Raw genomic sequence first — 22,983 nt, 5'->3', positions numbered from 1 at the left:
CAAAATATATCAATTAAAAAATTAGTTATCAAAATATTTATGAAACAATTTAAAAAAAAATAATTTAACAGTTACCACTAGAGGTATAAAATTGCGTTGGTAAATGCATGTTTTATTTTTTAAAGGTAATTTTCAATACCTATGTGGTGTTGGAAAATTTAACAATGCGATTAAGGTCGTTGGTAATAATTATTTTATACGGCTCATTAGTATAAAGGATAAAATAAATTTGAATCACACATCATCTAAATACAATAACAAACATTAATTTATAAAGACATTGGGCCGCTGTACTTAACAAATTTACTCTTATATGGAAACCTAAATTCTAATTAGAAAGTCCAACTTTCCATAGCAACATTTTCGACGCGCGGTAATGTTTGTGTACAAGTAGTATTTCTTTTCTTTGTTTTTGTAATTCTTTTCGTGAAGCTCGGAGATTCAATCATATATGTACCTTTTCAAGAAAGTAGAGTTCTCACTTTCTACTGGCCCAATCTTGATCTGTAGCTGTCCTTGAATTTAGCATTGATGGATACATTTATACCATAAATGCTTGCCATCTTTCTCGTACGTCCTAATGGGAAAAGAGACAGCTATAAGATTTGCGAGAGCATGCATGAATGTGCTTTGTTAGTTTATTTGTCAAACTTTTTTTTCCCTTTACAAAGGCAAAATAATAATAAAAAAAAATTATTAGTGTCTCTAAATTTTAAAATCATTCTCACTTTATCTTTTAAATTTTAAAAATTCTCACTTTGCCACTAAAAATTTGAATTTATCCCAATCAAGTTTATATGTAAGAACTTTTATTGAAATCATACAAAAAAATGAGTTAAGTATGACCATATAGTTTTTATCTATTTATTTTTCATACATTTTTTTTTATCAACAACTTAATTTATTACGACCCTCTAATTATTATAAGAATAAAAGAATAATATTTATCAATAAACAAAATATTATAATAATCACTAAAACCATATATATATATATATATATATATATATATAATTCTGCTTAGATCATCACTGGAAAAAATATTAGTTAGCATAGCGAGGGGCACATATAAGTGATATGTTATCATATCTACATCTATACATACATGGCCAATGTTATTTTTTTTTCCTTTTAACATGTATCATTATAAAAAGTCTTCTTCTTCTTTCCTTTTTTTTTGACACATATTACCAATTTTACCTTTCTTTTCTTATTTTTTTAAAAATATTTTTCATAATTGTTTATCTTTTATTGTTTTCTATTTGTCTTCTAAAATACTGTGTTTTGCTAAAATAGCACTTTTATCTTTCTTAACTATACTCTACTAAAAAATTTTGTTTTATTTTTTCACCAAACTAAACTCTTAAGAAATAATAAGTTAAAAAACTAAAATTTTAAAAAAAAATTTTAAATCTTCATATCCAAAAATATATATATAACACGTTTACATATGTGCATAACATGTATTTTTAACTTGTACTAGCCTTTAATATGCGCTCCACGCACGTGATTCATTTAAGATAACGGTTAGGTAAATTATTTTAAAAAAAGACACAAAAGAAATTAATACAAAAATGCGAAAAATATCTGAAGCAAAAGACACATAAAAAATATTTTAACTTATGTTGTTATACTTTAAATTAGTCCTATTTTTTTTTTACATTATTTTTTATTTAATTTGGTGTTGTTTTATTTTATTTTAGTGCATTTTTGTTGATTTTTCTTATTCAAATTATTTATAATATTTTTATATGAGCATTACCAGAAATTTGGTGCAAACAGCGTTAAAAGGGACAAAATCGTATTAGAAATCAGTTCAAAATAAATAAATATATTAAATAATAATAATTAGAAAATAAAATCAGGAATTATTTTGGTCATCGTATCGAGATTGTGCGTGACTTATTTAAAATAAAAGAGAGAAAAAGGAAAAAAAAACACATACAAGAAATAAAGACGAAAGCAGGAAAAAGATCTAAAGTAAAAGACACGGGAAAAAGTTTTTAACTTATTTTGTTGTGTTTTAAATTAGTTATATTATATTTTTTTATTTTTTTATTTTATTTAATTTAGTATGCATCTATTTTATTTTGGTGTATTTTTGTTTAATTTTATTTTTAATTTGAATTATTAATAATATTTTTATCATACCAGTATGCAAAACAATGTTAAAATAGATAAAAGTACACCACAAATTAGTTAAAAATAAATAAATATAAAAAATAAAAATAGAAATTATTTCGGCCGTACGATCAAGATTATTGATGGATACGATGTGCACATGAAGAGAACGCGCAGGCCAAAGTGCGTCCGTGTCAGTGGGAGTAGCTTTCTGCTTTTCAGGTGGGTCAAAAGACGAGAAAAAATTATAAACAATTTAATAAGTCTTATAAACAATTTATTTATAAAAAAGTTCATAAACATAAAGAAAGATTAAAAAATTTTATAGAAAATTTATAAACATTTTTCATAAGTTTTTAATTTTTTTACTCTTTTTTTTCGGCGAATATTATGCTGACACGTGCTCACTTATTTCGTTGTGTTTTAAATTTATTACGTTTTGTTTTGCTTATTATTTTTTACTTAATAAAGTGTGATTTTATTTTATTTTAATGTATTTTTGTCTAATTTAAGTTTTATTATTTATAGCATTTTTATCTGAATAGTAACAGAAATTTAGTGCAAAATAATGTTAAAATGAACAAAATCAGACCGCATGTCACTCTAAAATATATAAATAAATAAATATAATAAATGATAATTAAAAAATTAGGACTTTTTTCTGGTTGTCGGATCAAACGTCAATGACCGTGATTGGCGCTTGAGATACACGCGCGGAGAGAGACGCGTCTGACAGGGGAAGCAAACAAGCGCATCAGCTTTGCTGCAGGTGGGCCATGCCATGTTTTCCCTTCGACCAATGAGAAAACGACACGTGGCAATAGGTTTTGGCCACTACTGCGCGGGATTGCCTATTCCATGCTTACGCGAGTTTCTCCTCTAATTATGTGCTGATATGTGACCACTTATTTGAACGGAGGACTCGCGGCGAACCATGTGAATCACACCTAAGAAGAGCGTCACATACAGACACGTGGCTATTTTTAAAAAAGATCAACATATTAAATCCCTTTCTCTTAAAAAGGGAAGAGAAACAAATGAAAATTTTCATTTAAAAAAAAAAAAGTGTTCTGTTTTATTTAATATGAAAATTCGTGTCATGATTTAAATTATAATTCTTAATTTATTATAATATTTTTTTTATAAAAAATACACGTAAATTAAAACTAATTTTAAATCTGTAAACTAAGCTTGAACTTAGTAATTAGGTATAGATTAAGAGAAGCGTAGAGAAGTAGGGCTAGGCGGGCATTGATGGATATATAATACCATACGGGACGACAATGATGCCACACACACATGATCAGTCACGAAGAAGGGAGATTTTCTAAAGCGTGGACTTCCTGATTAAGCCTCGTTTTGTGTGCTTCATTGCTCGTTTTGACGATTTTTGGAAACCTGGTCCTACTTGTTGCAGCAATATTATAGTTGTAGTCATTACCTTTTTTTATTTTTATTTTTAAGCATTTTGTAAGGTATGAAAAATGGCAGATTATATAAAAATTAGTGTTACTTCTACTACTGGTCACAAAGTATATGCACTTATGATCTCACTATTTTGCCTCTTGACATTCACTTAATTAATTAGAGGTCCAGCTATTATGATATTTTTGGAATATACAGCTTTGACTTATATGTTAATAAACGGTTATTTTCAGATAGAATCTAACATTAAAACGACAGGCGAAGGTTTTTAAAACAAATAAAATGATTAAAAAAGTATATTTGAATATATATATATATAAGGAAAATTAGATAACATCTCCTTTCATTTACATGTTCGAATAGAAATTCAAATTCGTTTAAATTTATATGAGAAAAAACACTAACAAAAAATGATTCAACCAAAACTTTTTGATTCAAATCTATAAAGCAAACAAATAACAGATCTCAAATAAAAAATTTTATATAAAAGTAAACAATTTATTAATTAAAGGGCCAAGGCTGTATATTCTACAAATTATGTGAGGATATCTGGATTGTAAAAGCGAATATTAAAGAGACCCACATGAGATAAGTGTTTCTCAAGGAGGGACCATTGGCGGTTTAAAACTGTACCAAGTCCTAACAGCTATTTATTTTTCATATTATAAAGAGTACAACATTCTCATTTTTGTCCATTTCTTTTTGGAACCTTATCATGGCCAATTGTAAATGATCTTAAAACGCCCGAAACCGCAGTTGGGGTCGAAGCCATACAGAAGTTTCGTCCGCGCGCGCGCTTGGTGTAATTCTGCGACATGCAAAATAATGTCCTCGCAAACAGGCATATATGAACTGGATCATGCATGCATGCATACATACATACATATATATATATATATAAACTCTAAGTAATGAGTAAATTTTAAATCATAAAAATATCATTTAAAAAGTATTTCAAACTTTTCAATAATACAATATAATTTAATGGGTCAGATATTTTTTGATATACTCTACTATAAAAAGACCATTCCCTAATAAAATTTGTTCTTTTAACTAAAGGGAGATTCTCTAGTATGCTTGGTGTAACAGTAGATTAGGTTTTTCTAACAATTGAATTTGCGTACCTTTTGACTTTTATGTGATTTTATACACACTTGACGGATAGAAAACCTTACATACCGGTATGTTGGTGTATTGAGAAGGAAATCTTAATTATTTCTTTCTTCATTTTCGCGAGGGACAATATGGTCAAGTACAAAAAAGTACAGGTAATTTAGTTAATACGATAGGGGGTACGGACCGGAGTTTTTTTGTTCTCTAAGGTCTCGTTCATTTCACCGATTCTAGTTTTTAATTTTAAATTTCTATAATTAAAGCTCTTAGAACATGTCATATCTAACTTTTTCTGTTACAATTAAAAACTCTTAAAAATATCACATCTCAATTTAAATTAAAAACTTAATCTATAAAGCGAACGAGCCTTATATATACAACTCATAAACTAGCTAGTGACATACTGAGGAGTTTCCTAGAGCCGCCACGTGGCAAGCTGAACTACAAAAACCCATAAATGCCCTCGACAAGATATATAATAGTCACCAGTTTCGTCATCCAAAGTTTTGGTGGTACATTTGTACATTTACATAGAGAAGATTCGAAACAACAGTGCTTGGTTGGTGATGGGAGTAATGATCAGTTGGAGCTTAGGAGAAAGGAGAAAGGGATACATCCCCCACCACAGTACTTAGCTCCAAAATGTACCACATCATGACCAATTATGTCCAACGACTTAATTAGGACTTTTGCGCTATGGTCGTATGGTCCTAAATTTGCCTTGCACTATAACCCCTTTTTCTCTAGAGTTTCCATCTTTTGCCACGATGTATTCATATTTTGATCAAGCTAGTCATATATGGGCTAGTTTTTTGTTTTTTTTTTTCCTAACATATATGTATATATATGAGAAAATTACAGAATTTATGATCTTTAAGAGTTTATGTGTTCTTATTTTTACCTTTCATTCTTGATTAATACCTTTTTACTAGTATAGTTATTTGACTAAAAAGATTATTAATCAAAAGTAAAAAGTAAAAATTTTGACTCATACACTTTTAAGTGATATTTGCTTGCATTCCTCTATATATATATATATATATATATATATATATATTTCTTCCCTTTAGATGATCGATTCTGGAGAGGGACCACTTTGATATAAAAATTCGCTTGGCCAAGGCATATATATCGTCCTATTGCTAGATGAGCCTACACTAGTGCCTTAGGTTTTGTGGATCCCAAATGAGCATGGTAAATTAAGGTTGAAGAACCCTTTTAGATAAGTTTGAATTTGAGAGCCGAGTACTCTTGCAATAGCTATATCTTTCAAAACCCTTGATTCGATAGGTCACCAAAAATTAAAGATATATAGTGGGGTGATACACGGTGATTCTTTATTGCAATCATTGCCCTTTTTTCTTCTTTTTAAAAATTATATATAATAACCTAATTTCTCATTAGCTTATGGTTAGTGAATTTCTCTGTCTATACTCTATGGTAATACAGAAATGTAATTTACCAAATTCCTTGTGCATCCGAGGACAAGTCGAAACTAGTCGAGGTTCAAGGAAAGAATCAACTTGATCAAACTAGGAGGGGGGTCCCGTTGTCTTGAGTTCTGTAGAGTCTAATTATATAAGAACCATCGATTGCGGACGTTCGACTTAATTTTTCAGGGTAATTCAACTATTCTACGCATATTTTAGTGCCCTAATTTGCGTGCCATACAAAAGACTTTTTAGGCACCCGATCTTTGTAGTAAAAATAACAAGAAAACTAGTGCTAGAGGCATTTTGACTGGTGTGGTATATTGTACCTTGTATTTCTTTATCTAGCTACAGTAATATTCAACGTACGACGACAAATACGATTAATGTAACTCTTACGTTGAGAGTAAACCACCATAAATTTTATGCGTGTATAATATTTATTTCCTATTCTTCTTCTTCTTTTTCCGAAAGCTCTCAAATAATTGGAATTAGGACTTAATTGTAAACGAATCAAAATATGCACTAAGCTCATTGCTTATTAACTAAAATCAGTATTCGATCATGTCTTGTCATGACCAATAGCTATTAAATTATGTCGCTCGGTCTTTTTTCTATCGTGAATCAATAATATAGTCATGTTTGACCTCAAATTTAATTTTATGGTCAGTTAAGGTACATTAATGTTGCGCCTATGAACTATCACATTATTTATCGTACGGACATATGTATAAAATAATGTAGTTTTAAGGAGTCAAAGCCTACTTATATCACTTAGACTACACCCAAACCGCATATAGATATTTTATATCATATGCAAGATCTTATCCATTATATCATTATAAACGAATCCCACTATTTTCTGTCCAAAATTCTCATCGCCATTTAGCCATGGGGCAAAAAGGCCAAAACCCCTTCATGAGCAACACGTGGCAAAATCTTAGAGGCAACAAAGTAAACTTTTTATGATGTTAAAAATCATGAAGAGCAAGCTTTCAAGCAGGGAGAGAGAGAAGAGGGCACGTTAATGCTAACATATATATATATATATATATGGATATATATATATATATGTGTGTGTGTGTATATCTTATCGGACCACGTATGATCATCATGATGTAGAAAAAAAAATGTATAAAGAATAAGAGGGAAAACGTAAGCCGCAAAAGAGCTTCACTTTTAAAAGATAATGAGAGAGAGAGAGAGAGAGAGAGAGAGAGAGAGAGAGAGAGAGAGAGAGAGAGAGAGAGAGAGAGAGAGAGAGAGAGAGAGAGAGAGAGAGAGAGAGAGAGAGAGAGAGAGAGAGAGAGAGAGAGAGAGAGAGAGAGAGAGAGAGAGAGAGAGAGAGAGAGAGAGAGAGAGAGAGAGAGAGAGAGAGAGAGAGAGAGAGAGAGAGAGAGAGAGAGAGAGAGAGAGAGAGAGAGAGAGAGAGAGAGAGAGAGAGAGAGAGAGGGAGGGGGAGGGAGATAAATTGTCCCCATGGAGCTAGGCCTGACCTTGGAAAGGGAAAAGCAAAGCTTTTGCGAAATTATGAAAGGACCATTTAAGCACCATCACTGGAAACATGTCTTGGACAGGAAAGGAATCCCCTCTTTTGAAACCTCTCATGACTACACACTCCCATATTTCTCATTTTTCAACCCCTCTTACCTTCTAATCACTGCCCTTAAGATTCCTTACTTTCGCTTTTTCACTTTCTTTATTTTCTACGATCTATATCTCTTTTCTTTCTCTCCCCTTTTTTTTTCCCCCCTCGCCCTTCTTTCTTTTCCATTTCTTTTAGAAAGTCTTGAGATTACTATCTTTCTACTGTTTAGTGTCTTAAGGAAAGAACAAAATACATAACCAAAAGTTCTTTTACTTCTTTTCATTTGTTACCATGGTTCCCAAAGTATTGCAATTTTTTTTTTTCTTTTTACGTTCTTTATTAGGCTATTACCTAGCTTTCGTTTATTTTTAATTCCGTGCCTTGGATCCTCCGCCAAATAATATTGTAGTATTGACCTAAATATCATTATCATTGATCATATGTCGGTATTAATGTGGTTCTGTCAGTAATATTCCAAGAATCACCAATTCTCTTAGCTTTCTACTATTTCAATTGACTTTGTGTGTCACGGTTTTAACCAGCTCTCATGTATCTTTCAAGCAATCCATCAGCTTAACTTCATCCAATAGAATTCAACACCTTTTTTGTCCTTTGTTTATTGATGCACTCATTCTCTTTTTACTTCCAAATGCACAAAAAAATTGGATAATTATTATAAGACTACAAAGGATAGCTAGCTAGTCTTGTTTGAAATTATTCACTTATACCGTGATTTCACTTTTTAAGTAACATTTCGATCACTTGAGTCACCTTTAATGATCATTTTAACCAAAGTCATATTAATTATTGAGAGGATTCTATATTATTAGGGTATGTAGAATTCAACTCTGAGCACTCAAGGATTTTTTTATTATGGATTAATTTCCTTAAATTATCATGCTTTTTAATACGATCTATTTTGTGGTAATTTAATGACTGTATACTATCGGTAACTATTTTTTCATATCGTATCACATAATTTTCCTATATATTAATTAATGTTTTATATGAAATGATAAACAAAATTGTATACTATCGATAACTATACTGTCGATAACTATTTTAATTAATTGTATACTATCGGTAACTATTTTAATTAATAAACAAAATGACCTAAATATATTTTAATTAATAAACAAAATTACCTAAATATCATTATCATTGATCATATGTCGGTATTAATGTGGTTCTGTCAGTAATTTCCAAGAATCACCAATTCTCTTAGCTTTCTACTATTTTAATTGACTTTTTGTGTCACGGTTTTAACCTGTCGTGTGTCTTTCAAGCAATCCATCAGCTTAACTTCATCCAATAGAATTCAACACCCTTTTTTCCTCAGTTTATTGATGCATTCATTCTCTTTTTACTTCCAAATGCATAAAAACGATTGGATACTTATTATAAGACTACAAAGGACAGCTAGCTAGTCTTGTTTGAAATTATTCACTTATACCGTGATTTCACTTTTTAAGTAACATTTTGATCGCTTGAATCACTTTTAATGAACATTTTAACCAAAGTCATATTAATTATTGAGAGGATTCTATATTTTTGGGGTATGTAGAATTCAACTCTGAGCTCTCAAGGATTTTTTTCTTATGAATTAATTTCCTTAAACTATCATGTTTTTTAATACGATCTATTCTGTAATAATTTAATGACTGTATACTATCGGTAACTATTTTTTCATGTCGTATCACATAATTCTCCTATATATTAATTTATGTTTTATATGAAATAATAAACAAAATTGTATACTATCGGTAACTATACTATCGATAACTATTTTAATTAATTGTATACTATCGGTAACTATTTTAATTAATAAACAAAATGACCTAAATATCATTATCATTGATCATATGTCGGTATTAATGTTGTTCTGTAAGTAATATTCTAAAAATCACCATTTCTCTTAGCTTTCTACTATTTTAATTGACTTTGTGTGTCACGGTTTTAACCTCTCGTGTATCTTTCAAGCAATCCATCAGCTTAACTTCATCCAATAGAATTCAACACCTTTTTTTCCTTTGTTTATTGATGCATTCATTCTCTTTTTACTTCCAAATGCACAAAAAACATTGGATGATTATTATAAGACTACAAAGGATAGCTAGCTAGTCTTGTTTGAAATTATTCACTTATACCGTGATTTCACTTTTTAAGTAACATTTCGATTGCTTGAGTCACCTTTAATGAACATTTTAACCAAAGTCATATTAATTATTGAGAGGATTTTATATTATTGGGGTATGTAGAATTCAACTCTGAGCTCTCAAGGATTTTTTTTCCTATGGATTAATTTTCTTAAATTATCATGCTTTTTAATTCGATCTATTTTGTGGTAATTTAATGACTGTATATTATCGGTAACTATTTTTTCATGTCGTATCACATAATTCTCATATATATTAATTAATATTTTATATGAAATAATAAACAAAATTGTATTAATTATTGGGGGTAATAAAATGGAGACTCAAATCTGTTGTTCAATTTTGGTGTCTTAATTAGTGTCTAACTAATTACATCATGACACGTCATGTTTAAAATTTAGATTGCTTTTTAACTTACTCTTTTATATTTATCATAGGATGATGTTGTATGATTTAATTAGTTAGACATTAATTAGGACACCAAAAATTAGATAACAGATTTGAATCCAATAAATAGCTGGTGAGATCAGCTGTGGGGTCCCCTGCTCTACTTTGAATGGGAAGGCTAACCTTCTTTTGTCGCCTTAATTTATATCACCTAATCACTTTTTTGATGTCTTAATTATTGTCTAATCAATTATATTTTATCATATCATTTAACTAACAAACATGATAAAATCTATTTTAAAATTTTTTAAAATTTTTAAATAATGTGACATAATATAATAATATAATAAGTTAGTCGATGAATTTAAACACTAAAATTGAATAAATAATTTGAGTAGTCACCTTTAATCATTCAATCACTTTTTTGGTTAACTCAAAGCGAGGCAAAATAAAAAGCACTCTAATAAGGGTCAAATAAAGTAACCCTATGAGCCTACCTAGCTAATTATGAAAGTGATAGAGGACGAGGCACTATTATGTGTGAGTAATGTGACTGCCGTCCAAATTGTTTTACAATGAGGGGAAATTAATTAAAACAAAAATAATAATCAGTTATAGTTTTCTGTGCCCACCCTTACCAAAGAACCATGTGGCCTTGTCTATTCCCTTTTTAAGGTCTTAGTTTTGGGGAATCTTTACTTTACGTGTTTTCCATCTTTGGCTTAAAGCGTCATAATGTTAGGTACCCTTTAATTTGAACCGAACACCAAACATTCAATAAAGCTGCAAAAAAAATTTTCTTGGATCATTGTTGTCTATTGCTTAAGGATTAATTAAAGTGAAGTTGTGAAATACCATCTTCTTTATATCTAGTTGGCCATCTCTTTCAGGCCCCTCCTTGTTTTCTCTCTCTCTCTCTCTCTCTCTCTCTCTCTCAAATTCCTTCTTTTCCATATTTGTACTATATTATTCCAAAATTCCTGTTTTCCTCATAATGGTACCGCCAATACTCGTGTCTTCACTTAAATGAAAGGGGTTATTTGTCGTGCAGGGATAATATTTAATACATATTGCATGCAACGATAACATGTCATATTTATAAGTGATACGGAGGATGTCTGTGTATATGTATATCTATATGTATATCTATATGTATATACATGTAAAACAGTACTGGAAGATAACAGTTAACCATGCACATATATATTCGTACGTGGAGAAAGGAACAGAAAAATCTAGTGATGATTACACTAATATACTAAAATAATAGTTATACTAAATAAACTTCCAAATTACAAGCTGCTGTTGATCAATTTCTTGACCAAATGACAAAAAACACGAAATTTCTTCTAGGCTATACAACGATGTACGTTACAATATAGTTCTATAGACTAGCACATCATTCTGCTATAGCTAGGGACCTTATGGACCTGAAATGAAAAAAAATAAATTAAAAAAAAATCTGATCAGAAAGTGTCCTGAAATTAAAGGATGTGACGATCAGAGGTTCGTTCGGATTTCAGTTGAAAGATACATATATACAGGATTTTGTTTCCTTTTTACCTCTTTTGGGCATCATGATATTCAATGTGGATCAGATCACATCCATATGAACATGTCGTGAGGAGGTACATTCTTCTAATTTTGACCCCCATGCAGCTTCGACTTCAGATGCAGCCAATAATTTTACCTAACATTGTGTTGTACGGTCATTTTTTCCAAGAAAAAAACATTAATAAAGTTCTGCATCTGAGTCGGCAATATTTCTTTTCTTTTCTTTCCCGGTTGTATATGTGATAGGTTACTAATCACAAAACTATACATTTCGATGTTCATTTAGAAGATTCTCTATGAGGATCAGAAAAAATAAGGCCTCGTTCAATTCGCGGATTTGAATTTTTAATTCGAGTTGATATGCGATTTTATGTGAGAGCTTTTCACTGTAACAGAAAAAGTTTGATGTGACTCTTTATGAAAGCTTTTTACTGTAGTAAAACTAAAATTAAAAACTCAAATTGTTAAAATGAACGAGGCCTAAACTATCAGTATTTTTTTTATTTTCAATTGTCCATACTTTTTTAATCTTGATGTGACTTTGACCTGATTTAACGGTCAGACTGATACTAACGATAGGACTGGCCTACGAAAAAAAAACTCTCTTTTAAAAATAAAAATCGTTTATACTATTAGTATTGTGTAATTTTTGACCCTTAGATATTTATTTTATGCATATTTCTGTTTCTTTTATTGTGAGGGACTTTCCCTCATGGGATCTTTCTAATTATATGATCTAAATCTGATATATTATTTTTCTATATTCTAACAACATAATTCTTCTAGTTATGCTCATACCTTCAATAAACTTTTGCTAAGTACTGGGAGAGAAAAATGAATTAGATAATGACGAATCTTTTTTCCTGCTCGTGTTGAGATGGAAGAAAAACATTGAAATAAATAAGTAAATAAATTTTGGGCATAGGTAAAAGTTTGAACTTTGTATTGACAAAATATACCTTTAAGAAAGGTATATATTTAAACTTCCTATGGACGATGAAATTAATCAATAATATGTGTGCCTACTGCCTGGAACCCGGATTTATGCTTTCGGAATAAATTTCTTTTCAACACAAAAATTATTGGAGACCTTTCTTTTGGTAAAGTCACTTTTATTTGAATTTTCAAAAAGGAAAAAAAAAAAAAAAAAAGTCACGTAGCTAAGAGAACGGGAAAAAGACAACAATTCGTCAATGAACACCACGGATACATATTCTTTCACACTCAATTAATCTTGCCTAGAAACTCTTTTATCCTTTCCCTCTCCTAACTAAATAAAAAGTTTGGAGTGAGATTACAATGTACAAATATTATGTGAAGGATCTAGTAAGCTGGGTAATTTTGCTATCTTTTCTTCCATAAATTGAACAAGACTTCATGAAAAAATAAGGAGTTTTTCTGGTCAGATTTAATTTCTCACTGTTAGGTCTAGTCAAATTCACATCAAATTAAAAAAAAAATATGCAGAATAGACAATTTCTAATACAGTAATTATTTTTACTCTCTAAAAAATAATATCATCTGTCAAAATTTTTAGTGAGTTTTATTAAAACATCACAGCTGGTATTTTTATTTTCGACACTCAAATAGTTTATATACATACTATATAGTGCAATCTAATAGTTGAAAAATGATATGCTTGTACATATCAAAATACTGTAATGGAAAAAAAATATATTGAGCCAAATTGTCGAGAAAATTGATCATAAAGATCAAATTAATAGTGCTAGTGCGTGTACTATTAATAGTATTTCACATTGATTGACAAAGTTTTAACTCATATATTATTTTTCAACAATATAAAAAAGATGCATACATATATAAGCACAATTTTTTTTTTTTTTTTTTTTTTTTGGAAAGGATATAAGCACAATTCTTTTTAACTCGCTTGAAATTTATTTATTTATTTATTTTTCTTTTTGGGAGGTGGCAAGTAAATGAAGGACGAGTATTATTTTATTTGTAAATCTCATTACGGAACGGAGAAACTATTTCAAGGGTGTGGTCCATGTTTGGTTATCAATTAGACGGTGCAAGAGAATTGACTCCCACGTGCAAAGTTACATGTACAATTGACATGTGTATGTCACGGTAATTTTAGGCCTCCGACAATTCTATATTATAATGTCTACACTTACCTAACAGTTAAGCTGTTATGGCCCTAAATTTAATCACCATGTGTGCCATGTCTCCCAATCCCTACACCAAAATGCGACAGAATTATTCCTTTAGTTTTGTACCAATATTTTAAACATTTGAATGTCCTAATCTCTAATAACTTAATTTAATTGGCGCATAATATATGTACTTCTTTTTTTTTTTTTTTTGCGAAACACTCAAACTTGGTCTATTTATAAAAATTTACTCACTTTCGGAATTTGCATTTTCATATAGCATAATATTACTTGAAAGCTGGATATTATCTCTTATATATGCGGAGGTTTTTTTTAATTATATTTTTGTAAAAAAAAAATTTGAGGATGGAGGGATGCGAACTCTACATAATGTATTTATGGATAGAGATACTATTAGATTATGCCTACAACCATCTCTTATGGAGTTGTATGCACGCTAATTCAAAAAAAAAAAAATCAATGATTAAATCATTTTTATTATTTTGTCAAAGTTATAATTTTACGATTATTTCTAATCAGAAAGAATGTAATTTTTTTTATATCATCCCTGTACTTTTATCATGTCAATGTTTTAATATAATATTTGTTTTAGATGAATGAAAATAATCTCTTGATTTAAGAATTTAAAAAAAAAAAAAAAGATATCAAGCAAAATTATCCTGAATTTGTACTTTTATCCTCTAATTAAATCAAGCGTGTACTTTGTTATTTTACCTCTAGAAACCACAGCAACACATTACCATATTCCACAATTTTTTTTTTTTTTTTTTTGAAATAGGTAATTTGTATTTCAAATTAAGAAAATATACTCATCAATATTGATCTCAGTATACAAGGACGTTTACCTCAAGTAACTGATTCCACCATTACAAATCTAGTGACGCGCAAAACGTGCGCCTAGTTTCCTCAATAGAAAATTAAATACATAGTCGAACCAAGTATTACTCACTCAACTAGCCTTTTTAAATAAGTAATTTGTATTTCAAATTAAGGAAATATGCTCATCAATACTGACCTCGATATACAAGGACGTTTACCTTAACAAGTGATTGGTTCCACCATTATAATCTAGTGACGCGCAAAACGTGTACCTAATTTTCTCATTGGAAAAAAAACATAGACAAATTAAGTATCGCTCACTAAACTAGCTCTTTTAAACAAACCTTAACAATCGATGAAAGCTCTAATCGGTTGAGAGGAAAGGACCTATAACATTGAGGCTAATCGAAACTGTGCACCGCCCGACCCTCCCCTCAGGCCAAAGATCCAAAGGCTATCTTAAGACCATCGCCGAACTTCGACCAAAGGGAAGAAAAGGGAGTGGCGCAGCAAGAATCTTATGAAACCCTAGGAAAGAGAACAGGGAGAGAATCTTAACAGTTTGTTATTTGCAATTCAAATAGCTCAAACCAAAAGCTTCATTTTCTACAATTTCCAATTGCAGTTAGTGCTACGACATGGGTGAACATCGGTTAATAACCGTCAATGTCGGTTTGCTAACGTATAACTAATTTATTTGGTTTTCGTAGGTCAGTTTGGCGGCTCATTATCGGTCCATATCTGCTTTTCAATTTTTTTGAACAGTCTTATCAGCTAGGAAAAGGGGAATCCACTCCAATATTCCCCCTAGAGAATTAGACATAATATTTAAATAGATTTCTTGGAGACATGTATTAAGAAACCTCCTTCTAGCCCTTAATATATTCTCATTTTTTATTAAACAAGTTGCAATATAAAAAACTGATATATGATTATGTTTGAAGTACGAGAGCAGATAATAAAATTTGTTGCAAGGCCGAATATTTGTTTCCTTTCAATATTAGAAACCGACAATCCTTCACTAATTAAATCTAATTACTAAGTGCGCGAGTAGAAGAATTGAAATGCATTTATTGCACAAACGAATTCTAATTTGTAAATCGATTCGACTCACAGTCATGAAGCGTGTGTGGTTGCGGTTTAATCAAGCAAAATTAGAAGGAGTTTTACCATCTTTCTGGGCAAAAATAATACATTGATAACAATAATGAGAAGGATTTCAATAAATCATTGTACTTTTCTGTAGGTTCTCTGAGACATACAATGACAAAAGAAGAGAAAATGAATGCTACATTTTTTTTTGTTTGCTATCCCAAAATGATAAAAGATTCTTGGTTTTAGCATATTCTAAATCGTACTCCAGTATTGGTAACTTACTCTTCAATTTGGTAAGAATATGAATTTAACCACATATTTTTTCGATCGATTTGTAACTTCTTTTCAACTAGACTAGTCTCATTTTTTTCTACTTTGATGTGTTGTTTTGCCAATACTACTTTATATCTAGTCCAATACCATGTGCTGGAATTTCCTTTCAGGTTCCGCCCAAATATCATTCTCGAAAGTACTTGGCATTATTTTCAAACTGCAGTTTGATTAAGCTTTGATTAATTAGCAATATGCAAAGACAATAATATGGAATAGCGTTTTCATTGTCAGTGCATCTCAGTGCCAAAATTCGGTGTTGGTGTTTTAGGTAGGAAAGTGCTCTCAATTGTAACGTTATTATAAGTACTATTACTTTGTTGCTAAGTTTAGTGTGTGTTATATCCGGAGCAAAATTTGGCACCATAGCATATAACAAATTTTAACATTTAATTATTATTGATTGATGTATGAGTTATTTATTTATTAATTATTATATTTTCATTTATAAATTTTTTAAAAATTAGAAATACAAAATTGAGAAAATTACAGAATTTACCCTCATAAGAGTACATAGGTTTATATTTTTATCCCTCATTCTTGATTAATACCCTTTTGCTAGTGTAGTTATTTGACTAAAAAAGTTATTAATCAAGAATAAGGGATAGAAATCCTGACCCATGCACTTTTAAGGTATGTTTGGTTCATAGGTTTAAATAGAAAGTTTAAATTTAAATTTAAATTTTTGTGAGAGAACATTGTAGCAAAATAAAACTTGTATGTATCTTATGACCCATAGAATATACTAAATGATTTAAAAATATACGTGCCGATGTATTGTCGCCCAGAACACCCCTTGCTCCTCGTACCACCCGATTGAGCCTATGATGCTGCATTGTCCCGCCCCCCACCTCCCTCTTATGCGCCTCATCTCCTGCCCACATCGCCCTGCATCGACCCACTCCCTTTTCTTCATGGACAACAAGTTGTCGTGGATTTTTTCCCCTAAGAACTTTCGGGCTCATTTGGTATATAAGTTTAAATCAGGGTTCAAAGGGCAATTTTTAAAAATATTCCTTGAAATGGAGCTCTCTTTTATTTTTACTTCTTAACATTAGCTTATATATTTCTACCTTTTAGACTAGAACTAGTCAAGGGGTAGAGTTTTTTAAAAGTGATAATTTTAGTATGTCAGGTAGTTAAGAAGGTAGAATCTGTAAGTTTCTCAGGTTTTTCAAATCTGAGTTTTTTATTATGACTTTTGAAATTTAAATTTTTATGAGAGAAAAACACTGTAGCAAAATTAAAATAATTAGTTTTCAAACTCCTTTTTGATGAAATCGGGGGGTTTTGTGATTAGTGAGGCTGGAGAAGTTGGGAATAAATTATTTGAGAAGTGATTTGTGGGTGACGATAATGGTGGAGCTAGAATAATGTGACCTTAGTTGTGGGTAGAGTGAAGATACAATCTCATTGGGATTCATTAAATCAAAGGATAAATTATACATTTTATTGTCAAAAAAGACTTAAGGTAATATTTTCAGAAACTATAGCACAAATTTATAATGCTTCTCAAAAAAAAAAAAAGAACAAAATACCAATTTGATGTTACGTAGAATTTGATAAAAACCCAATTTAGGTGTCTACACAATAATTACCCAGCTTACGCTTAAGACAGGTTCCCCTCCAATGGAATTGAAATTTCTCAAACATGAATTTTGAGAGAAACGATACAATTCTTTTTTTTTTCCTAAGCTATTTTTCTTTTCACATTTATTTTCATATTTTTTTTTATTATTTACAAAAATTTTGTTCTCATTTTCAAAGTATTTACTAATCAAACTTTGGTCAAATAATATTTTCATTTACCTCAAAACAACATGTGTAAAGCATTTTTAAATATAAATGAAAAAAAAAACTAAACGGTATTTGGTATCTTTATTTTCATGTTTCTTCTTTTAAATTTGAGAAATCTTAATAAATACTCTTAAAAGGTCATGACTCTTAATTTTTACTACTTCCTCTTAATTAATATATTTTTTGGTCAAATAACCATATTAATAAAAAGATACTAATAAAGAGTAAAAGATAAAAATTCATACTTAATACACTTTTAAAAATAAGTTTAACAATTTTCTTTTTAAATTTTCGAAGGCCCATTTAGTTATACAACTTAGACCCATAATTCTGATCATGCTCTTTTATAATAAATAAAAAATAAAAAAGGATTTCTATCAATAGATTTTTTCACATAATTTAAATTTAAAATTAAAATCATTTAATTGTACATAGCCACAAATTTATCTTTTGTAGTGGTTTTAGGACCCGTTTACTTCACAGATTCGAATTTTCAATTTGAGCTGAGATATAAAATTTTCTAAGAGTTTTTAACTGTAGTATAAAAAGAAAAGTTAGATGTGATATTTTCTGATGGCTAAATTTAAAATTAAGAACTCAAATCGATAATTCGAGTTTTTAATTCAAGTTGAGATATGATGTTGTGTGAGAGCTTTTTACTGTAGTAAAAAAAATTAGATGTGACTGTTTCTGAGAATTTTTTATTGTAACAAAATTTAAATTCTAAACTCGAATCAATGAGAAGAACGAGACCAAAATGGACGATGGTTAATTTTTTTATTTTTTTAACCTCACCACCACATACAATCATTTTTACCCTTACTACTATGCAGTACGCAATCATTTTTTCCCGCTCCGAGAGGGTCACTACAGTTATAAGCTCCAACGTGCGCTCTCCACGTGGCTGTTACTGATTGGACAAATTATCGGCGCAAACCTCAACGGCCTCTCAGATCTGCATAACGGCGCCGTCAAACTCCCCGTTTATAGATTCCCCCGTCACTGTTAACGGGGTCTGGACCACCACCCACTTAAAAACTCTTTTTCCTCTTAAAAAAGCTAAAAAAGATCTGAACCGTCCAAAAGGCCCTCTCGTCCTCATCATCATCATCAACATTCATCATTCATCATCACCGCCATCATCATCGTTTCCGCAAACGAACACACACACGCACACGCTCTCTCTCTCTCTCCTAAAAACGTTGTGGACAGAGAAAGAAAGAGAGGAGAGAGATAATGGTGCGGAAGTGTACTGGCAGAGGAATTGCAGAAATTGCAGTGATGGAGGTCGCTCATCAGGTGGGAGTGAGGACTAGGTCCAGAGCGGCTCTGGCTATGGCGGCGAGCTCAGTCACGGCGAAGAGAAGGAAGGTCACCGGAGCGACAACGGGAGAATTGGTGAAGCTCTCGACGTCGTACGTCGAGCTCAGGAGCCGGAATCGAGTCGTGATCGCGTCAGAGAATTTGGTGATTCCTGCGACGGCGGAGAGTACCATCGGAGTTCGTTCTACGACCGAGACGACGGAGGAGGCGGAGCGGTGCGGGAGCCCTAGCTCCTCCAATCGCGACGTTCAGGCGTCGTGTTGCTCGAGTAACGGCTCCAGTGAGATTGCTGACCATCACGATGATGATAATGATGATCAGGAGAGAATCGAATTCGTAGATCTGGAGGTATAGCAAATTAAATTCGCGCAATAAATTCGTTTTTTTTTTTTGGAAATTCTTTTGAAATTTTTTTTTGTTTTCGGTTTGTCGAGAGCTTAATTGCTCTCTCTCGCCGTTCCATTCCGTTCGGTATATTATGTTTCATTAATTATAGAATTTAATTTTACAGGATGATGATGATAAAGATGAGAGCACCGAAGTTGAAACATCGACGTATAATTTCTGCAGAGAAATAAGGTTTTCACCCAAACACTACCAGCTCAGTTACTCAAACGTTCATTATTTTCGAATTTTCTTCCGATCCTTTAATTTTATTAATTTATCCACTTCTCGGCTCCTAAATTCAAAATTCAAATTAAAACATCTCAAAAATTCAATTTCTCAGCCTTATAAATTAATCCTTACACTCACTCACTTTTTACAACATCAAAAGAGTCTCTCTCTCTCTCTCTCTCCAACTTTCTCTCTCTAGCTCAAGTATATATGTGCTTAAATTCAGTTATATTATTTAGATTGAGTTTTTCTTTTCTTTTCTTTTCTTTCTTCTCACTCTTGTGTACGTTAAATTTTCTCTCAGGAGAGAGATGACTCCTTCGAGTAAGCTTCGAGAAGAATCCGACGACGTGGAGTCGGCGGCGAAGCCGACGGTGGTGGATTCCCACAGTAGATCAGCGGTGGCCGAGAAAATGCCTAGCGAATCGGAGCTTGAGGAATTCTTCGCAGCCGCTGAGAAAGACATCCAAAAACGTTTCGCGGAAAAGTAAGTAATTTGTTAATATCTTTTGAAAAAAAAAAAGGAAGAAAAGAAAATATAAATAAAAATCGGAGAATAATTAAGATGAAGTCGTGGAATAATTTTCTCTGCCAGTTTCAAATTTGTACTGCAACTGCTGTCGCTGCTACCTTCTGCTGCAAAGCTACCAAAAACGACACTTCAAAATTCAGCTTTATTAATGTTTGTTTGTCTGCCGAGAAAATAATAATTTTCCCAGCTAATCCCTAAAATTCTCTCTCTCGCCGCAGGTATAACTACGACATTGTGAAGGACACTCCCTTGGAAGGACGTTACGAGTGGCTTAGATTAAAGCCGTGAATTAAGAGAGAAAAAAAAGTACAATTACGAAACAGCTAAAACACCCAAAAAACAACGTCGTTAGTGAAGAAGAAGAAGAAAAAGAAACAGAATTAGTTTCTACTGGCTGATCATCAGGTTCTCATGATATTAATCTTATTAGTTGTTATAATTATTATCTTTTAGTTACTGCTAATTTCAATTAATTAGCTCTTCTCTAGCTAGCCTAGCCTTTTTTTTTCCCTCTCTTTATTATTATTATGTACAGCTTTCCCTATCACTAAGAAGATGAATTAATCAGCAGTAGCAGCAGCAGCTGAAGTTTGTTAATTCTCTCTCTCTCTGTACGAGTTGTACGGGAAAATGAATTTTTCTTTTTTCTTTCGGGAAAGAAAAATGGGTTTCGATAATATACACATATGAATATATGACTATATATAATATATAATTTTTTCCCTGCAAGTTATCAGTTTTTATAGCCCCTCAATTTCGCGTCTGTTTCTCTGAAAACTCTTTCCGTTCCCCACTAGCCGCCGCCTGGTACGAAACACAGTCGTAAATTCCAGTATTAATTCTCAGCACTATTTTCTTCTCTTTAACTTGAAAAAATAGTTGTTATCTATTTTATTTATTTATTCCTGTACGTTGTCGTATTCTCCTAGTTAGCTGTAAATGCATTTTACTTTTTTAAAAAAAATGGATATTCGGAAATATCTTATAGTGCTACAACGTAATATCGTCATTGTTATTGCTAGCTTTTTTATTTATTTATTTTTGAGCTCGTAAATGGGATAATTAAAAGAAGAAAATTGAGGCAAATGCTCTAGAGTTAGGATATTGTCATAACATATGGTGAGGGCAGGGCATGGAGAGAGAGAAAGAGAGAGAGAGAGAGAGAGAGAGGCAGGTAGAGATACATACAAACACCATGCCGTTTAAGTTACGGACACGTGTTGAGGATCCGAAAGTTGAATCTTATCCCACACCCATGTGCGAGAGACTCTCTTACCTTTCCAAGTACAACCAGAAAGAAAACAAACAAAAAAAAAAGTGAAGGAAAAAAAAAGGAAAATGTATAGAGAAAAGGGTAGTTGATAAAAAGAAGGGAGAGGCGAGATTAGTTCCACTATTATTTATTTGAGGTTAAAGTTCATTGCTGGGTCAACACGCTGTTATGTATTATGTGCTACGTCTATATATGTCTAAAAGTACCAAAAACAGTTAGGGGCAAAGAAAGCAAGAGAAAAGAAAAGAGTGGCAAAAAAGTAGAAGTTCTGATCAGGTATTGGTCATGATCAGGCATATACATATATATATATATATTACATGTATGTATGTATGTGTGTATATTTCTGTTATGAATTTGATGGTCATGTTGCTGGGATATGGAATGAGAAGAGCCACTTTCTACTATGTAGGTATGTATAGGCAGGTAAATATGTGCTCAGCAAGTGTCGCTTTCTGTGTCGATACAATCATTGCGAAAGAGGTTATGATTCTTGGAGATTTGCTGCCTACGTTTGTACACTGATTTATAAAAAGATAGATAACAATAACAATAATAATAATCTCTTTTTTTTTTCTTTTTCGGAAATCATTATCCATATATATAGTACATGCATGGCCATATAGCGGGTGCCTTCTGCAACATTTCTCTCCAAATTCAATGGTTTCAGTTCAATTTCGTCCTTTAAAATGCTTTTTTTAAAATAAAAAAAAAAACTTTTTTCAGTTTCATCACAATAATAATGCTTTTTGCTTTTTTTTTTTTTTTTTTTTCTTTTTGCTACCACCCCAAAAGAGTTGGTGGTTCAATGGTAGAAGAAATCTCTCTCAATCACAATGCAACTTTTTTTTTTTTTCCAGACTGAGAGAGCTTTATAACGTAGTTAGGCTTTGACTAGGCAATAAAGAAATGGTTGGATTGTCTTTGTTTGTTTCAGTTGTAAGCATCGTTGCTTTTCTTGTTACCAGCTTTCAGTACTAACTTTATTCCAAATTCGTCCATGCAAAGGACCATAAAAGAAGCGACAGCCCATCAGCCATCAGTAAAGAAAAAAATCAATGAATTCGCGATTGTAATAGAAAACTAAGGAAAAAAAAATGCCCAAACCATATTTTTGTTGAAAACAATTAATAGTGGGAAGATTTTTATATAACCTCGGTATATTCACTTGAGCAGACTATATATAATAGGTATCTTTATTATCTAGGGCTACTAGTAGAAATTAAGGACGTTGTAGAATAATAAGGGAGTTTTCATAAACAACACTTGTCGGCTGTTGACACCATACAA

The 22,983-nt window shown here is 31.3% G+C and overlaps 1 protein-coding gene across 1 annotated transcript; it reads left to right on the top strand.

Moving 5' to 3' along the window:
* Window positions 1-19,099: 19,099 nt before the first annotated feature.
* Window positions 19,100-21,252, top strand: LOC21391633 (cyclin-dependent kinase inhibitor 7). The gene is made up of 4 exons (XM_010096072.2): window positions 19,100-19,621; window positions 19,785-19,852; window positions 20,193-20,375; window positions 20,639-21,252. The coding sequence occupies exons 1-4, from the start codon at window positions 19,187-19,189 to the stop codon at window positions 20,706-20,708; spliced, it is 756 nt and encodes a 251-aa protein (XP_010094374.1). The 5' UTR covers window positions 19,100-19,186; the 3' UTR covers window positions 20,709-21,252.
* The last annotated feature ends 1,731 nt before the right edge of the window (window positions 21,253-22,983 follow it).

Source organism: Morus notabilis, unplaced genomic scaffold (genome assembly GCF_000414095.1).
Source record: "Morus notabilis unplaced genomic scaffold, ASM41409v2 Scaffold123, whole genome shotgun sequence".
Classification (NCBI taxonomy): Eukaryota; Viridiplantae; Streptophyta; class Magnoliopsida; order Rosales; family Moraceae; genus Morus; species Morus notabilis.
This window is presented reverse-complemented; position numbering and strand designations above follow the sequence as displayed.